Source organism: Euprymna scolopes, chromosome 42 (genome assembly GCF_053919585.1).
Source record: "Euprymna scolopes isolate OS-2025 chromosome 42, ASM5391958v1, whole genome shotgun sequence".
Classification (NCBI taxonomy): domain Eukaryota; kingdom Metazoa; phylum Mollusca; class Cephalopoda; order Sepiida; family Sepiolidae; genus Euprymna; species Euprymna scolopes.
This window is the reverse complement of record NC_136523.1, coordinates 67,514,498-67,530,139: the sequence shown is the minus strand read 5'-3', so window position 1 is coordinate 67,530,139 and position 15,642 is coordinate 67,514,498. Positions and strand designations below refer to the sequence as shown.

General features: G+C 35.5%; 1 protein-coding gene across 2 annotated transcripts in view; it reads right to left on the bottom strand.

Annotated features, from left to right (window-relative positions):
* LOC145267176 (uncharacterized) overlaps nucleotides 1–15,642 on the bottom strand; it is a 78,192-nt gene that overhangs the window by 14,788 nt on the left and 47,762 nt on the right. For both annotated transcript variants that reach the window (XM_080123236.1, XM_080123235.1), the window contains exons 2-3: nucleotides 9,677–9,782; nucleotides 3,200–3,527 (exon numbers count right to left, since the gene is read on the bottom strand). In XM_080123236.1, the coding sequence (XP_079979362.1) occupies nucleotides 3,200–3,400 (201 nt within the window). In that variant the 5' untranslated portion in view covers nucleotides 3,401–3,527; nucleotides 9,677–9,782. The remainder of the gene's footprint in view (nucleotides 1–3,199; nucleotides 3,528–9,676; nucleotides 9,783–15,642) is intronic.

Here is a 15,642-nt window from a genome sequence, read left to right as displayed (position 1 = left end):
ATAAGATATTTTAGAAATAATCTGTGCAGCATTTACAATAATACCAAAGCCATTAGACTGTGTCATTTCCATTGAACTACATTCTTCATTCATATATAGGTAATTAAGTTATATTTTTCTAGATATAGTCTTTTTTCGATAAAAAACGAACAGTTCAGCAGTGTGTTCTTTGTTTTTGTTTTGGTTTACCCAGAAATTTATTAAAAAAAAAAAAAAAAAAAAAAAAAAATTCAGATTAAATTTAGTTATTCATTGTTTGAAAATCTTAAAAAAATTTTATTTTTTTTTGGGGGGGGGGAGTACCATTCCTTACATCAGTTTTCATGATAGAATTACTTTACAATAAAGTTTATTCAATTGTTAGATGAAAGTACAGAATAGAGGAGATGCTTATGTAGGGAAAGTAACATGCTTTTTTCTTTATAGTTAACTTCAAGTTTTATGGTATCTTTGGTTTGTTAAATTGTTAGGGGAAAATACAGAATAGTTACAAAACACCCTCCCCTCTCCATGTTAAGAATAGGTTTCTAAAAAATAATGTTATTATTTTAGTACAGTACCTTCTCTGCATAAGTACCAAGATTTTGTTTTTATGCGGAGGCGATTGGAGGGGACAAACTGTTGAAATGATAAATTTCCTCAAAATATTACGATCAGTAATTAAATATTATAAACAATTCATTAAAAACGTTCATAGAAATAATTTGATTTAGTCAGAAGTTAACAGTTGTTTTACTTTTCCTTGGGGGCGAGGAAAAAATGTTTCTTCAATGGGTTTCCATGATACTTTTATATTTATGAATAATTACTTTAAAATGTTCATTAAAAATGTGGTGCTTATGCAGAGAAGATAACATCCTACCTTAAATATTTTAAAACATTCATTAAAAATATAATTTATTTAATGGGTTTCTAAATTACTAGCAGGGGTACCTGGCATTGCCTGGGTGTTTAGAGGTGTGTGTGTGTGGGGGGGGGAGGGTCAAATCAAAACAAAAGAATAAGCGAAGTAATAACCCTGTCTAAATATTATATAAAAAGAAACAATGTTAAAACTTCATAAAAAATTGTTGCCCGGGTGTTTGTGTCCGGGGGAGGGGGTTAAAAAAAAATTTAGTAGGTAGGTAGGATTGAACCCGAAGCCTTGAGGTGAAGTTTGAAAATAAAGTGTGAAAAAAGAGCAAAAAAGAGTAACTGAAACATGTTTGAATTTATTTAAGTATTAAGAATTGACAGGTGCCCGCACTTAATGACTTAATGAGGTCAAATATTAGTATCAAAGTTAACTTTTATTGCGGGGCAGTTTTTTAATGAGGTCAAATAGAAGTTACTGCAGGCCATTTTTTTTGAGTTTGTTTACTCAACTCTTTAGCTGTTTTTTTTCCCCAAAATGTTGGGGGTAAACCAGCTCCCCATAAAAAGGGGATTGACCAAATTGAATAGCAATTGTCTGATATAAGGAGAAAATCCACATTGATCAAAGCTGATTGCTTTCTGGACGTTTGCCGGGAAGAATGCCAGCTTCAAATTAGTTTCGCTTTTATACGAAAAAGCCGAATCAACACGCGGCGATTGAAAAAAATCTCGAAAATAGTGCGTAAAAGTTGGGCAAATTAAAGATAGACTTAGCCCCCTGTTCTTAAGTCGTAAATATTATGATTTAGACAGCATATAAAAAGTTTTAAGAAAGAGTGAGCCCACCAATCGCCCCTCCCTCCCCGGGGGAAAAAAGCATTTTGCAGACATACACAAAAAGTGCACACACTAACACACATTTTGCCTTTTATATATATAGATAACATTAATTTTATCATGATACCTTATCTGCATAAGTACCAAATATTTTTTTATATATATAGATAACATTAATTTTATCATGATACCTTATCTGCATAAGTACCAAATATTTTTTCTTTATTTTTTTAGAGGGCAAGATTGTTATTACTCCAGGTATTGGATCAATTGTTTCATCACTCACAGAACTTAGTAGCAAAGTTTACCCAGATATAGCTGAAAACTATGTGCATTCTCAATGGCTAACAGAAAGAGCTCCTAAAATAACATGGTACATATCAATCAACAACTGATTCCAGGTAAGAAACAAATTTTCAGTTCTCTAGATTCTACTCTCGATAATACAATTTTTTTCAACAATAATGATCAGATCAAATACATTCTCAAAAATACCTCCTACTATTCTAATAATATCAGATTAATAATTATCCAACTAATACTATTCATTAATGATAATTAAAAAAATTAAAAAATTTGAAACTGCCTTATATGCGGTTTCAAATTTTTTTACAATTCTATTTCGGTCACCTAAATTTTTACTTCTGTACATATTACATTTTTCTGTACTTAAACTGTACTGTAAATAAAAAAAAAAAACACTTTTGGTCACCTAAACTACAAAATGTTACTGATAAGAATAGCTTTCTTTCAGAAATATACATGTTTGTTTGCCAGATAATTTTATTTTCATTACTTTTAGGTATTTCAGTAAAACAATTCCATTGATAATTTTCATTTATTTTTCAAAGATTACATGCTCTGATTAATAAATACCTAACAAACCATTAATTTCTGTCCACTTTCAATTATATCACAAATAACATCTGTGTTAAATTTCTTTTAGCAGTTTATCAACAGTCACTATTTTATGTGACTCACATATGATGATGCACCAGATAATCAGTTTCAGTTTCTTTTTTTGGGTGTGTGTGAGGGGGATTGTTTTACTGAATCTATTGTGGCTTTGCGCTATATTTCCAGCAGATAACGCTGGTAGACAGGTACTTAGCAATTCAAAAGGAATATTTAATAATAATTTTTTACTTAACATTTTTTATATCTCCTCCATCAATGCTGAGAAACAGGTCCTGTTAGTATAAAATAATTTGGTTTGTATAAATTATAACTTGTGGAAAGAAGATTTCTTGAGTCAAAATCAGACCTTAAAATTTTAATAGTTATAGGCAGACATATGGGATACTGCAGATTTGATATTGCAATAGTCTTTTAATCTTTAGAATCGAATGTGAAAAATGGAACTACTAGAAAAACTGTAAATGCCGATTCCCATATGTAGACTCTAAAGGTATAGATTATATAAGCAAATCTTATTTTAGATGTGTTTAAGAATTTCTTTTCAATGCATTCTACGAATGTGTTTCTATCATAAAATCTATTTTCTCACCTCTTCATAACGAACAGCTGAGAGACTGAACTTTGGTGACCCGTGAATTGGAGCACCAGCTCGAAGATCTGGTAAAGATGTGGTGGTGTCTTGGAGACGAGGGAATTCGCCATTGGGGGGCTCATGGCAACTGTTTCCAGAGACAAAGTCCAGGTCAAGTTGGAATGGTAAGACAGAGAGAGGCTGCAAGGAAAGAAGCATCTCTTCATAAGCATCTTCAAGATCATTGATATACAGCTGCTGCAGGATGGCGCCAGCATTGTAGAAATGGCAAATGAGGTTGTCCTTGTGGCGCAGATAACCCAACCAAAAGTCCAACAGGCGAGAACTGAAATGAAATAAAAAGCATACATTCATAACATCGATACAACTATTTATTTTTTGTAAAAAGTGTTCACATAAAGCTGAACAGAACAATTATAAACTTTATTCATGAGTGAAATGTATAAATCTTAACATGTTACTTTTGTGTTGAATCATACGCTTCCCCGATTGGGGCAGCTGCTACTACTACTAGTATTTCTATTAGAATTAACAGTGTGTCTACTGATCCTGCCGAGGAGGCCACTATTACTAAAATTTCTGATTCTATTGGTTCTCGTATGGAGTGTGACTCTGTACAATTTTCCGCTGCCTTTCTGCTCATGGCAAGTGGAGGGAGACGTCACTTTAAGGATGATCGCCGTCATTGTCCTGCCCGCGATAAAATATATCGAAACTGTGGTAAACTCAGTCATTTCTCCAAAGTTTGCCATTCTACTATGCCGACACCTTCACATTCTACTTCTGCTATTATGGTGGCCCATGCTAAAAAGGTAGTGATAGGTGCCCTCTCATTACTAAAATTGTTGAATTAAAAGGAAAAAAAATAAATGCCCTCGGCAATTCTAATAACTTTATCAGTGCTCGTATTGTTAAAACAATGAAGCTGTCTACTTCAAAACGTAATTCTGTAATTTTCATGGCATCATCCGCCGTTTCCCTCAAACTATTGGAATATTGTACTGAGAATATTTCCTTCAATGGTTGCGAGTATAAAGAAATTGACTTTACAGTGCTTCCTGATTCCTGTATGGATATTATACTTGGAGTGCCTTTTTTAAAACTACATCAAGGTATCACTATTTCTTTTGGTGGACCTCAGGATATTCTAAAAATCTGTGCCCTAACCAAGATCAGCTGTGCCCCTGTAAAATTGTTTTAAAACTTAACTCCTGACTGCAAACATATTGCTACTAAATCCCGAAATTACCGTGCAGAGGATGCTCGATTCATTGAAAAGGAAATTCTACAACTGCTTGAAGATGATGCAATTGAAACAAGTTATTCACCATGGCGTGCTCAGATTGTTGCGACTTTGTCGCCTAATAAAAAGAAACGATTAGTAATTGATTTCTCCCAAACTATTAATCATTTCACCTTACTTGATGCATACCCTTTGCCTCGGATTGAATATTTTGTGAACCAAATAGCCCAATATCATATATTTAGTACAATTGACTTATCCAAAGCGTACTACCAGATCGAAATTTGTCCCGAAGATCGGCCCTACATGGCCTTTCAAGCTGGAAATCGTTTGTACCAATTCAAATGAATACCCTTGGGTGTCACTAATGGGGTTTCTGTTTTTCAACGGTTTATAAATTCTTTCATTTCTGACAACAAATTATCTGGAACTTTTTCATATATAGATGATATTAATATTTGCCGTAAAACTCAGGAGGAACATGATGTTAATTTGGAATGTTTTTTAAAGGCTGCCTCAATATATAACCTCAAAATAAACCGAGAAAAATTAAAGTTTTCACTTCATTCCATCAATTTGCTTAGGTATCAAATTTGTAACGGGACTATGCAACCAGATCCTGAGCGTTTGAAACCTCTTTTACAAATGCCTCCTCCTTCCAATTCAGATTCATTAAAAAGGTGTCTTGGAATGTTTTCGTACTACGCAAAATGGATACCTAAATATTCATACAAAATTCGTCCACTGCTTGAAAATAAACAATTTCCCATGCTTCCTATAGTTATCAATTCCTTTGAAAAACTTAAGACGTTGCTGAATCGTTTGTAAAAGTTATTGATGATGAATTACCATTTACTATTGAAACCGATGCTTCAGAAAAGGCTATCGGAGGCACGCTCTTCTCTTACTGGCTGAGAAGCCTGTAGCGTTCTTTACTCGATCGCTAAACCCATCTGAAATACGACTTCACATAGTCGAGAAAGAGGCTTATGCCATAGTCGAGTGCATCCAAAAATGGAGGGATCTCCTTGCTGGGAAGCACTTTACTATTGTAACAGACCAGCAAGCCGTATCTTTTATGTTTAAACCTGCTAACCAAGGAAAAATTAAAAATGATAAAATTATACGGTGGAAAATGGAACTTCTCCTGTTGTCATACAACATAAAACACCGTCCCGGAAGTGAAAACATCGTTGCCGATGCATTATTGAGAGTATGCAGTGCTGCTGCTTCTTCCTTGGAGGAACTAAAGTTACTACACAATTCATTAATACATCCAGTACAGTGCTTTTGGCATTTTCTAAGGTTATGAAATATGCCATCTGAATGTACGACTTGTGCCAAAATAAAACCTCAATTCTTCGATTCTACTAATACACTGATCCGTTCTTCTGCTCCCTTTCAGCGCCTCTCCATAGACTATAAAGGACCTGCCCCGGTATCTTCGACGGGATATCATTACATATTTACTGTCGTTGATGAATACAGTCGATTTCCTTTTGCTTTCCCTTGTCACGATTGTTCTTCGCAAACCGCAATCTGACAAATATTTTCCCCATATTCGGACTCCCCTCATTTATCCATTCCGATCGAGGAACTTCGTTTATGTCGGAAGAATTCAAAAAATTTTTGACGCGACTTGGAATTGGATCCAGCAACACTACTGCATACAACCCAAGAGGCAACAGTCAATGCTAGCGCTACAACAACATTATTTGGAACACTCTGTTATTAGCTCTGGAATCTAGATGATTATTCTTTAGTGCTTGGCAGGATGTTCTACAGGATGTTTTAAATGCTATTTGCTCCCTGCTGTGCACAACTACAAATGCAGCTCCTCACAAACGCATGTTCAACTTTGAAAGGTGCTCTTCTACTGGTACTGCTTTACCTGTTTGTGTTGATTACAAAAATGAATGCATTTGGTTTTATTTTTTGAAAATTTAAAACCATTTTTTTTTTGCCCATTTATTCATTTTGTTTATGCTGTGTTGCAATTTTCTTTCAATAGTATGGATGTGCTTGGAATGATAGCTTATAGAGCAATCATCCATGTACAATGTTCTATTTATAGAGCAATCATCCACGTACAATGTTCTATTTATAGAGCAATCATCCACGTACAATGTTCTATTTATAGAGCAATCATCCATGTACAATATTCTATTTATGTCGTGGGTAAGTTCCTTTATTGATTTTTTATTCTTTATTTTTTTTATATTAAATAGGGTTGTTGATAATATACTAACCTGTGGCACACCTTCCTGTTTATTTATATCGCTATGGTACCGTGAAGGATTTGTTCGTTAAAAAATTTTGAATAAATTCGGGAAGTCTACCTTTAAGTCCAAAATCAAATAGATCTTTCATAATTTCGAATTTCCAGGTAGTATCGTAAGCTTTTTCTAGATTGAAAAAGACAGTTATGAAGGCTTCTCTGACAGCATTCTAAGTTGACCAAATGGTCAAGACATCCATGATTTTTACGATAATTACGATTGTTTCTAAATACCAAATTAGGTGATGATTTACCATTCGCTCTAATGTTTTGCACATACAACTTGTTACTTGGTCGATAATTTCCAGGATCTGAACAATCTTTTTCCTGGTTTTGGTATTGGAATAATCGTTGTATGTTTTCAAGATTCTGGGAACTTCTTTTTAATCCAGATGTCATTGTAGATTTTTAGTAAAAGTTCCAATGAAGTTTTTGGAAGTATTTTCAAAAAACTATAGTCGACCTCATCTGGTCCTACAGCTGTGTTGTGTGATTTGTTTATGGAATTTTCCAATTCACTTATTGAAAAAGGTTTATTATATTCTTCAAGGTTTTTGGAATTGATGTTTAGCTTGTACTTTTTAATATTTTCCTTGATGGTTTGGAATTCTTTGTTATAGTTTTTTGAAGAAGAGTTCTCTGAAAATGTTTTGGCTAATTTGTTCACTATAGGCTTTGTTTCTGTTATTTTGGTATTTTCAGTAAAAAGATGTTTCTTTTAACTGATTTTGTTTTTCCTTAGTTTCGTCTTTTTCAGCATTTGCACGACATACTGGTGATTTTTTGTGGTCTTTCTTTTGATCGACTTTGTTTTCTTGGATGTTCTGATTTTGGTTGAGAATTTGTTTTATTGGTAACATTAGTTGATGATTTAATGGGATGATTAATTTTTGATGATATGTTTGGTTTGATTTCATTTATAAATTTGTGCCAGTCGTTTGGTCCCAATAGTAACAATTTGTTTATTAGTATTTCATATTTGGAGTCTTGATTAGTGATGTTGGATGATATACAACTTAAGGTGACTTGAGAGTATATCTTTTCCTTCATGTATCCATCTATTTTCCTGGCTTCAGGGAAGGAAGATGTTTTTGGCATGTTTTATTGACACTACTTCCTTTTCTTTCTTCCAGATTCTGCATGCTCTAGCATAAGCAGGATGGTTTTCTCCACAATTTGCACATTTGATTGCAGTCATTGATAGTGTGGGTCTGGATCTTTCTGGCCACATCTGCTTGTCCCCTACATGCATCCTCATGGTGCCCAAACTTCTGGCATTTAAAGCACCGAAGTGGGTTCAACTTTTTCAATGTTGAACCCAATTTTGATTTCTTTTAGGATAGTGGGTCTATCGAACGGCATAATGTAAGTGTTCATATGTATAGTCTGATTCTCTTCTTTTATTGTAATTCTTTTAACGTTTATTACTCCTTGGTTTTTATGTTCTTTTGTTATCTCTTCAGTAGTGCACATTGAGAAGTCTTTCGATTTTACTACACCTTTGGATGTATTTAGATTCTTGTGTGGATAAGTTTTGATATTTATGTTGTGGAAAGTTTTCATTCCTAGGAGAAAAGTGGCATGTTTTTCTCTTTCCACTTCCACCAGTAGGGTTTTATTTTTTAAAGTTTTTACATTTTTGGGGGGTAATATATGCCGATATAATTTTATGTATAATAAACGGTGATAAGTCAGTTATTTTGGTTTCTTCGGTGGATTTCAATACAATAAATTTTGAGGATGTTTGATGTAGTTCATTATCTGAACTATCCGAGTCAACGTGTTGGCACTTGGAGTTTTTATAGTTAGCCATGTATTTGAATTTCATTGTTTATGCTCCCCACCCTCCTCAGAGTCCAATATTGGGGCATGTTAAAGAGGAAACCCATTCGCCTTATCATGCCAGGGCTACATAAACAGTATACATGTCTCAAATGGGAGCCATGAGCACCCATAATCCTTTAGTTACACAATCCAAGTCATTTGTGGTAACTTCCGGCACTATACAGCTATGTCATGACTTTAATCATTTGGCACATTTGACCCTAGCCACCACCTTCAACACATGGAAAAGAGGGGAAAATATGTATATAGTTTATAGTGGTACAGGGTAGAACTGTATTTGTTATCGTTTAGAGGAAATTGATAGAAAAGTAGATGTGTTAGGGCTTGACGTAACTAGCCGATTGATTGGATCGGGCTCCTCCGACCGCCCGTCTAGCCTTGTACGAGACCAAAGTGGAGTGTTGCAACTGATATGTTTAATTTCCCTAGATACCAGTTGCTCAGCCACCAGGATCCTTTACCGAGTCATTACGGGTCGCCACCCACGGCCAACAGGTGGCCCCTTTAAGAGGCTTTTACTCTCTGCAGGGGGACGGTCGGTGTATTCTAATGCCCCACCAACGGGGTTGGGAAGTAGGGAAGGAAAGAAAAAAAAAAGGGAGGGGAAGGGGATAGGGGAAGGGGGCTGTTGTTTTTGTAGAACATAATTAAGTTTTACAAAAGAGAATAGAAAACAAAAACAGAAGTTTAATGTAGGTGCATTTCGTCTCGGAAAGCCACTACACAGCCTGATCTGGTAGCACCAGACAAAATACTTTCCATACACATTGGCCATAAGCCAATGATATAACAGTAATATAACAATAATCATAATCAAAAATTTAAGAATTAGGTTTGTCATATGAATCTTTTTGTGGTTTTATGTGGGTTATACTTCACACTGAAGAACTTGACAGAATGATTCATGACTGACATTTTCATTTTTTTTTTACTAATAACTGAAGAAAAGTGTGGCTTCATAGCCTCTCAAAAGTTGTATGAGTATATAGACTGATCTGTATACTCATGCAACCTTAGAAATTGGAACTGCTAATAGTTTGTATTAAGAAACTTAACACTAGTTATCTCCCCTTGCAAACCATGAGAAATTTTCATAAAATCTACTTACTTCAGCAGAGCAAAGATGAAGGCATCAAATCTATGTTTGTTGGACACAAGGGTTGGTCTGTTCTTTAGCTCTTTTACAATGTCACAAATAGCTCTGGTAGAAGGACCTAAAATATAGCAAGGACAAATTATATTACACATACAAAAAATAAAACAATTTCAATCAGAAGCTTGCAGTAAACAAAAGGTAAACAAATATAACATTTCTTTGTTATAAATTATCACACACACACACACAGACACACACACACAGAGGGTGGAATGAAATTTGTTACCCTAAGGAAAACACCACTAAAGTTTAATTTTAAAACTTTTACTGAAAAAGTCAATTCAGGTAACTTGATTATGTAGTAGAGCTAACATCTATTTTATGTAGCTGCCTTCAGCCTCAATCACCACCTCAATACTGGTCCGAAACTGGAAGCATGCCTTTTCCATAAGCACCAGCAGAAGTTCGGCAAATACTCGATAGATGGCGGCAATCAGGCTGATTTTGGTGTTGTGGGAGGTTATGTTGGTGATGTTCTGACCAAACGAAGAAGCCCAGCGGGTTCAGGTCAGGGGAGGAGGGGAGTCAGTGAGACAAGGGTACAAAGTCCTAGCACTACTTCTGAAGCGAAGCCTCGGCCTGTTTGGACTTGTGGGCTGGCACCAAGTCCTACTGCCACACCCAGAATCTGCCAGCTACCTAAATGCATCAGGGATCAGCATACCCTCCAGCACATCCAGATACACTTTGGTGTTGACTTTAAAGCCGACTTCGAAGATATGAAGTGGCATGATGTGGCCCTCAGTTGAAACCACACCAGAGACCATAACCGTGGCTGGAAACTTTGTTGAGTTGTGCCCTCAAGCATTGAACCATCCGAATTTTCATTTTGAGGGTGCTGGCTATGATCCTGTTGTAATTTGGATTAGTAGAGAGTATGAGTTGTACAGCGGTGGATCTTCGATCTTGCTCGTTGAACATTGTCTCACTTTCAGACATGATAGAAGGCTTTTATCGCTCTTGAGATTTGTGCCCAACTGGCCAACTAGTAGATGGTCTGCAACAAAAAAAAAAGAAAAACGGTTTTCATCAAATGGAAATGGACTCATGTGCCTTTTCTAGAGCGACAATTTTATCGTTCCACCCTAGACACAGTAGCTATGATAATGTATTATTTGGTTCTTTGAACTACTGTTACCTTGGATGTAATTCTCATACTATTTCAGCTGATGTAACCCCTTTGACCTTCAGGTATATCATATACAACTCTGGAATTTGTACAGGGCTTCAAATAGAACTTTTAGTAAATGGATTAGAATGGATTTTAGTAAATGAATTAGAATTTTAGAAGCTGTATATTTTTTCACTGTTACCATAAACGAACAAAAAAACATTTCATTATACTTATTTATATCAAACAGTTTGGGAGGAGGTGGGGGGATGAAAATACTTTCTGAGGAGAGTAGAAGACACATTTCTTTTCAGGTAAACCTTCATAATCACATTTTTATCTGGAAAGTTCAGTTAGGTTGAAGTTAGTGAGAAAGAAAAAAAAATAATGAAGACGAAGACAGGGAAAAAGAAAGAAGTATGTCCTTATCAACCTTACATGAAGAAAACAATGTCAAACACAAACTCTGCTAGTCATGGACATTGATCCTCTTTAACAATATTTTATCACACACAAAAAATAATGGATTTAAATTGTAAGAGTGATCAGAGTCCATCTAACGCCCATCCACCAGCACACTAGCATATAGCATAGTGCAAATTGTTTATCCAGACCCCCCCCCCAGTTGTGCAAGACACCTGCCAGATTCACCTGTTTACACTTTTTGAACTTTTGAACCTTATTGTGGAGTACTCCCTTTTCATAATTGAATGTGAATATATATATATATATATATATATACACACACACACACACACACACACACACACACACACACACACAAGGTGACCCCCCCCCCAAAAAAAAACGGGCCCTACCTCTAATTAGGCCCCGTTTCTTAGTGTTTTGTCCGAATGAAATGAAACTTTGGTCATAACTAGATTATTATATTTAAAACATCACATCACAAATAAATAATAAATAAATAAATAAAATATAAAAAATAAAAATAAAAATAAAATAAAAATTATTTAAGGGAAGAGGATGGCCGGTATCTGCAAATTCAGGAAAAAGCAAGAAAAAAAAAGTAAGTAAATGGATATAGTAAAATATAAGTAAATATACATACAAGATATAAAAGTGAGGGTAGATTGATATATTAGATAGATAGGAAAGTTTAAAGGATAAAGCAGAAAATACAGATAAATAACAGGCCATGCAAAGAAGAGATAAAGAATTAAAAGAAAGGATTATTAAATTATAAAGTATTAAGAAGTATGTAGAAAAACGATAAAGTTAAAGAAAATTTTTTTTATATGTATATAAAGGGTAAAAGTAATAACTATGTAATTTCAAAATTACCATAATTAAATTTGGACTTATGTTTACAGAAAGAGATCAATTCATTTTTAGAATTTATTATATTGTTACTTTGAGGAGAAATAATTATAGTTATAGCTTCGATTGTGCAGAGGCGACATGACTTAGAGCCTGGAGTATAAGACTTAACTTTTTTTATGATAGTCCATTTGATTGAGAAGGGGTTAGAGTTAAGTTTTTTAATTAAAGTAGTTAGAAGTTCCTTGGTTATTATTAGAATTATGGTCATTATATTTTATACGCACACACACACACATATATATATATATACATTTGTACATATATATATATATATACACACATATATATATATATATATACTAGCTGTACCCTGCCATGCGTTGCTGTGGCTCAATTTGGTGCAATGGAAAATTCTAATAAAAAGAGAAAATGCATGTTTCTTATATTCTTAGTACAGCAATCCACTCCAAAAGTATAAAAAAAATGGAGAAAATGAAAAAAAATATGGTACTCTTGCAGAACTGGATCTGGACTTCAGAAGTTACCGTCAATCATGGCTTGGGCTCAACCAACATTCAGTGGATTAAGCCGAACGTTGCTAAAACGTTGAAACGCTAAATTCCTGGTTCTTTCAAAGTTGATAAAACCATATTTCTACATTACCAATTTATTTGAAATTTTCAGACAACCCATTTTTAGAGTCGAGGGATGTTTCCATGTTATTAAAATAAATTAACATCGCTAATTAAAAAATATTAAATAAAATAAAAATATTTTTCATAAGCTGTTAGTGCAAATCTGTTTTGTTGATAGAACTGAACTTCCGTTTCAATTCATTTCACGATTTGATGAGACAAATTACAGGATTTCATTTTCTGTTTACTCGATAAGTAAAAAAAAAAAACATAATTCATTTGTTTATCTTCCAAATTTTTTAATTCAAAATTTTTTTTTATTATATCAGCCAAAAAAAAAAGTTGAGTTGAAGCATAAAAGACAAAGATGTTTTTGTTGTCTTGTTTTTTTAAAAATTTTCTTAATATTTGGTGCTAATGGAGAGAGTGATGCGCACTATTTTTTTTAAATCGTATTTCCACGTTTAATTAAAGTTTTATATGTTTTTTTATTCAATTGTAAGGTTAAAGTACAGATTAGGTACAAAACACCCTCCCCTTCCCATGTTAAGAATGGCTTTTTAAATAATAATATTATTTCAGCATGGATCACTCTCTGCTAAAATAATAACATTATTTAGAAAGCCATTCCTGCCATGGGGAGGGCGTTTTGTAACTATTCTATACTTTCACCTAACAATTTAATAAACAAAAGATTGTACTTATGCAGAGAAGGTACCGTGCTGAAATTTTATTAAGAAAGCCATTCCTAACATGGTAAGGGGAGGGTGTTCTGTAACTATTTTATACTTTCACCTAACAATTTAATAAACAAAAGATAGTACTTATGCAGAGAAGGTACCTTGCTGAAATAATACCGTTATTATTTTTATTTTTATATTACATTTTCACCCCAAAAAAGGCACATTGCCACTTTGGTGTAGGGGGCTACTATCAGGGGCAACAACTACTGGGGTACTATGTAGGGATTTGGGCAGCAAGATGTCGGTTCACGTTACACTTGAACTTTTGCACGTCAGTACTGTTGGGGAAGCAGGGACCTGGAATGGAATTCCAGAGTCTAGCGGTTTTGGGGAAGAAACTATTGGAGTAAAAAGATCTTTTACATCTAGGGATCTCTACAGTGTGGAGGTGGGATTTAGAAGCCTGTCGGGTTTGTCGAGGGTGCTCACGTCGTGGGGGCACAAGTGATTGCAGTTCGTCAGAGCATTCACCATTAAAATACTTGTAGAAAAGGCAGAGGGATGCAACATTTCGTCGATGGGACAGAGGCTGAAGCTTAGATGCCAGTTCAGGGCCTATCAGGTTTGCGACTCTCTTTTGAACCTTGTCAAGGAGCGAGAGACTAGTAGCAGATGCACCAGCCCAGATGTGACAGCAATACCCCATACATGGGCGAATGGTGGCCTTATAGAGGTATAGGATACTTTCGTGTGTTAGTAGTTTTCTAGCACGGTAGAGAGAGCCCACCTTTCTTGCAGCAGCCCTTGCAATGCCTTCAATATAATTGTTCCAACTCATGTTTCCTGTGAACGTTAGGCCAAGGAGTTTGAAAGATGTACTCTCAGATAAAGAGTCGTTGGCCATTGCTATAGGAGGTAGAGAGGGTTTCTTGCAATTATTGAATGAAACTAGTTTAGTCTTGGTAGCATTGAACGCGACCAACCACTTTTGTCCCCATTCCACCACAGATTGGAGGTCTTCCTCTAGTGTTTCTGCCATTTCTTTAGAAATGTGTTCATTCGTCTTCCTGTCGTGCCTGTGTCATCAGCATATATACCCATCTCAGAGGCAATTTTGTCGTGGAGGTCATTTATGAATATCAGGAACAATAGAGGTCCAAGGATAGAACCCTGGGGCACCCCCGCATTTATATCATATTGTTTAGATGTACGACTGTCAAGGACGATCTGGATTTTTCTCTTATCTAAGAAGGATTTAATTATGTTAAGTATTCGTCCAGTGATACCGTATGATCTAATTTTCCTGAGGAGACCCTCATACCATAACCTGTCAAAAGCCTTAGATATATCTAGAGCTACCGCTCTGCCCGCCCCCGCTTTGTCCAGTGAATGGTATATACGTTCAGAGATCACAGTTAGGATGTCTGCTGTGGAACGGGCTTGTCTAAATCCATATTGTTTGTCAGTCAGAAGTTTAGCATCTGTAAGGTGATGGACTAGAGCATGGTTAATTAAGATCTCAAATATTTTGACAAAAAGTGGGAGGAGGCTAATGGGGCGATAATTTGATGGGTCAGTCCTTTCGCCAGAATTCTTGAATACTGGCACAACAGAAGCAGTTTTCCAACAGCCCAGAAAGCAAGATTCATTAAGGCATTTGTTGTAGAGTTTGGAGTGAACTGGAGCTACTTCGGCTGAGCACTTTTTTAATAGAACAGCTGGAATAAGATCGGGTCCACATGCTTTTGAAGTGTCAAGGTTTTTTATGACAGCGTGCACCTGAGCAGGGGTGGTTTTCAGATCGTCTAGCGTTGCGTCTGCTCGCATAGGAAAGTCAGGTAGGGGGTGGTTGGAAAGGTCCAATGTGGAGTTTGAGGCAAACCGACTGGCAAGCATGTTAGCCTTGTCGGTTGCTGAGGAGACAACCTTGTGATTGTTGGTTAGTGGGGGAATTGTTGATTGCCCATTATTTACTACACTGTTCTAGATTTTCCAGAAGTCTCGAGTTCCTAGTTTTTGTGCTTCGATGCACTTTTTAGTGGTTTCCATAAATTCTCTCTTAGCTGTCGCTATTTCTTTCTTAACGTTATTTCTAGCTTCTATATATTTCAGTCTGTTTGAACTGGACTTATGTCGGTTAAACCTATGGTATGCACGCTGCTTTTGAGCAATGGCAGTTGTGCAAGTCGACATAAACCATTGGGGAGA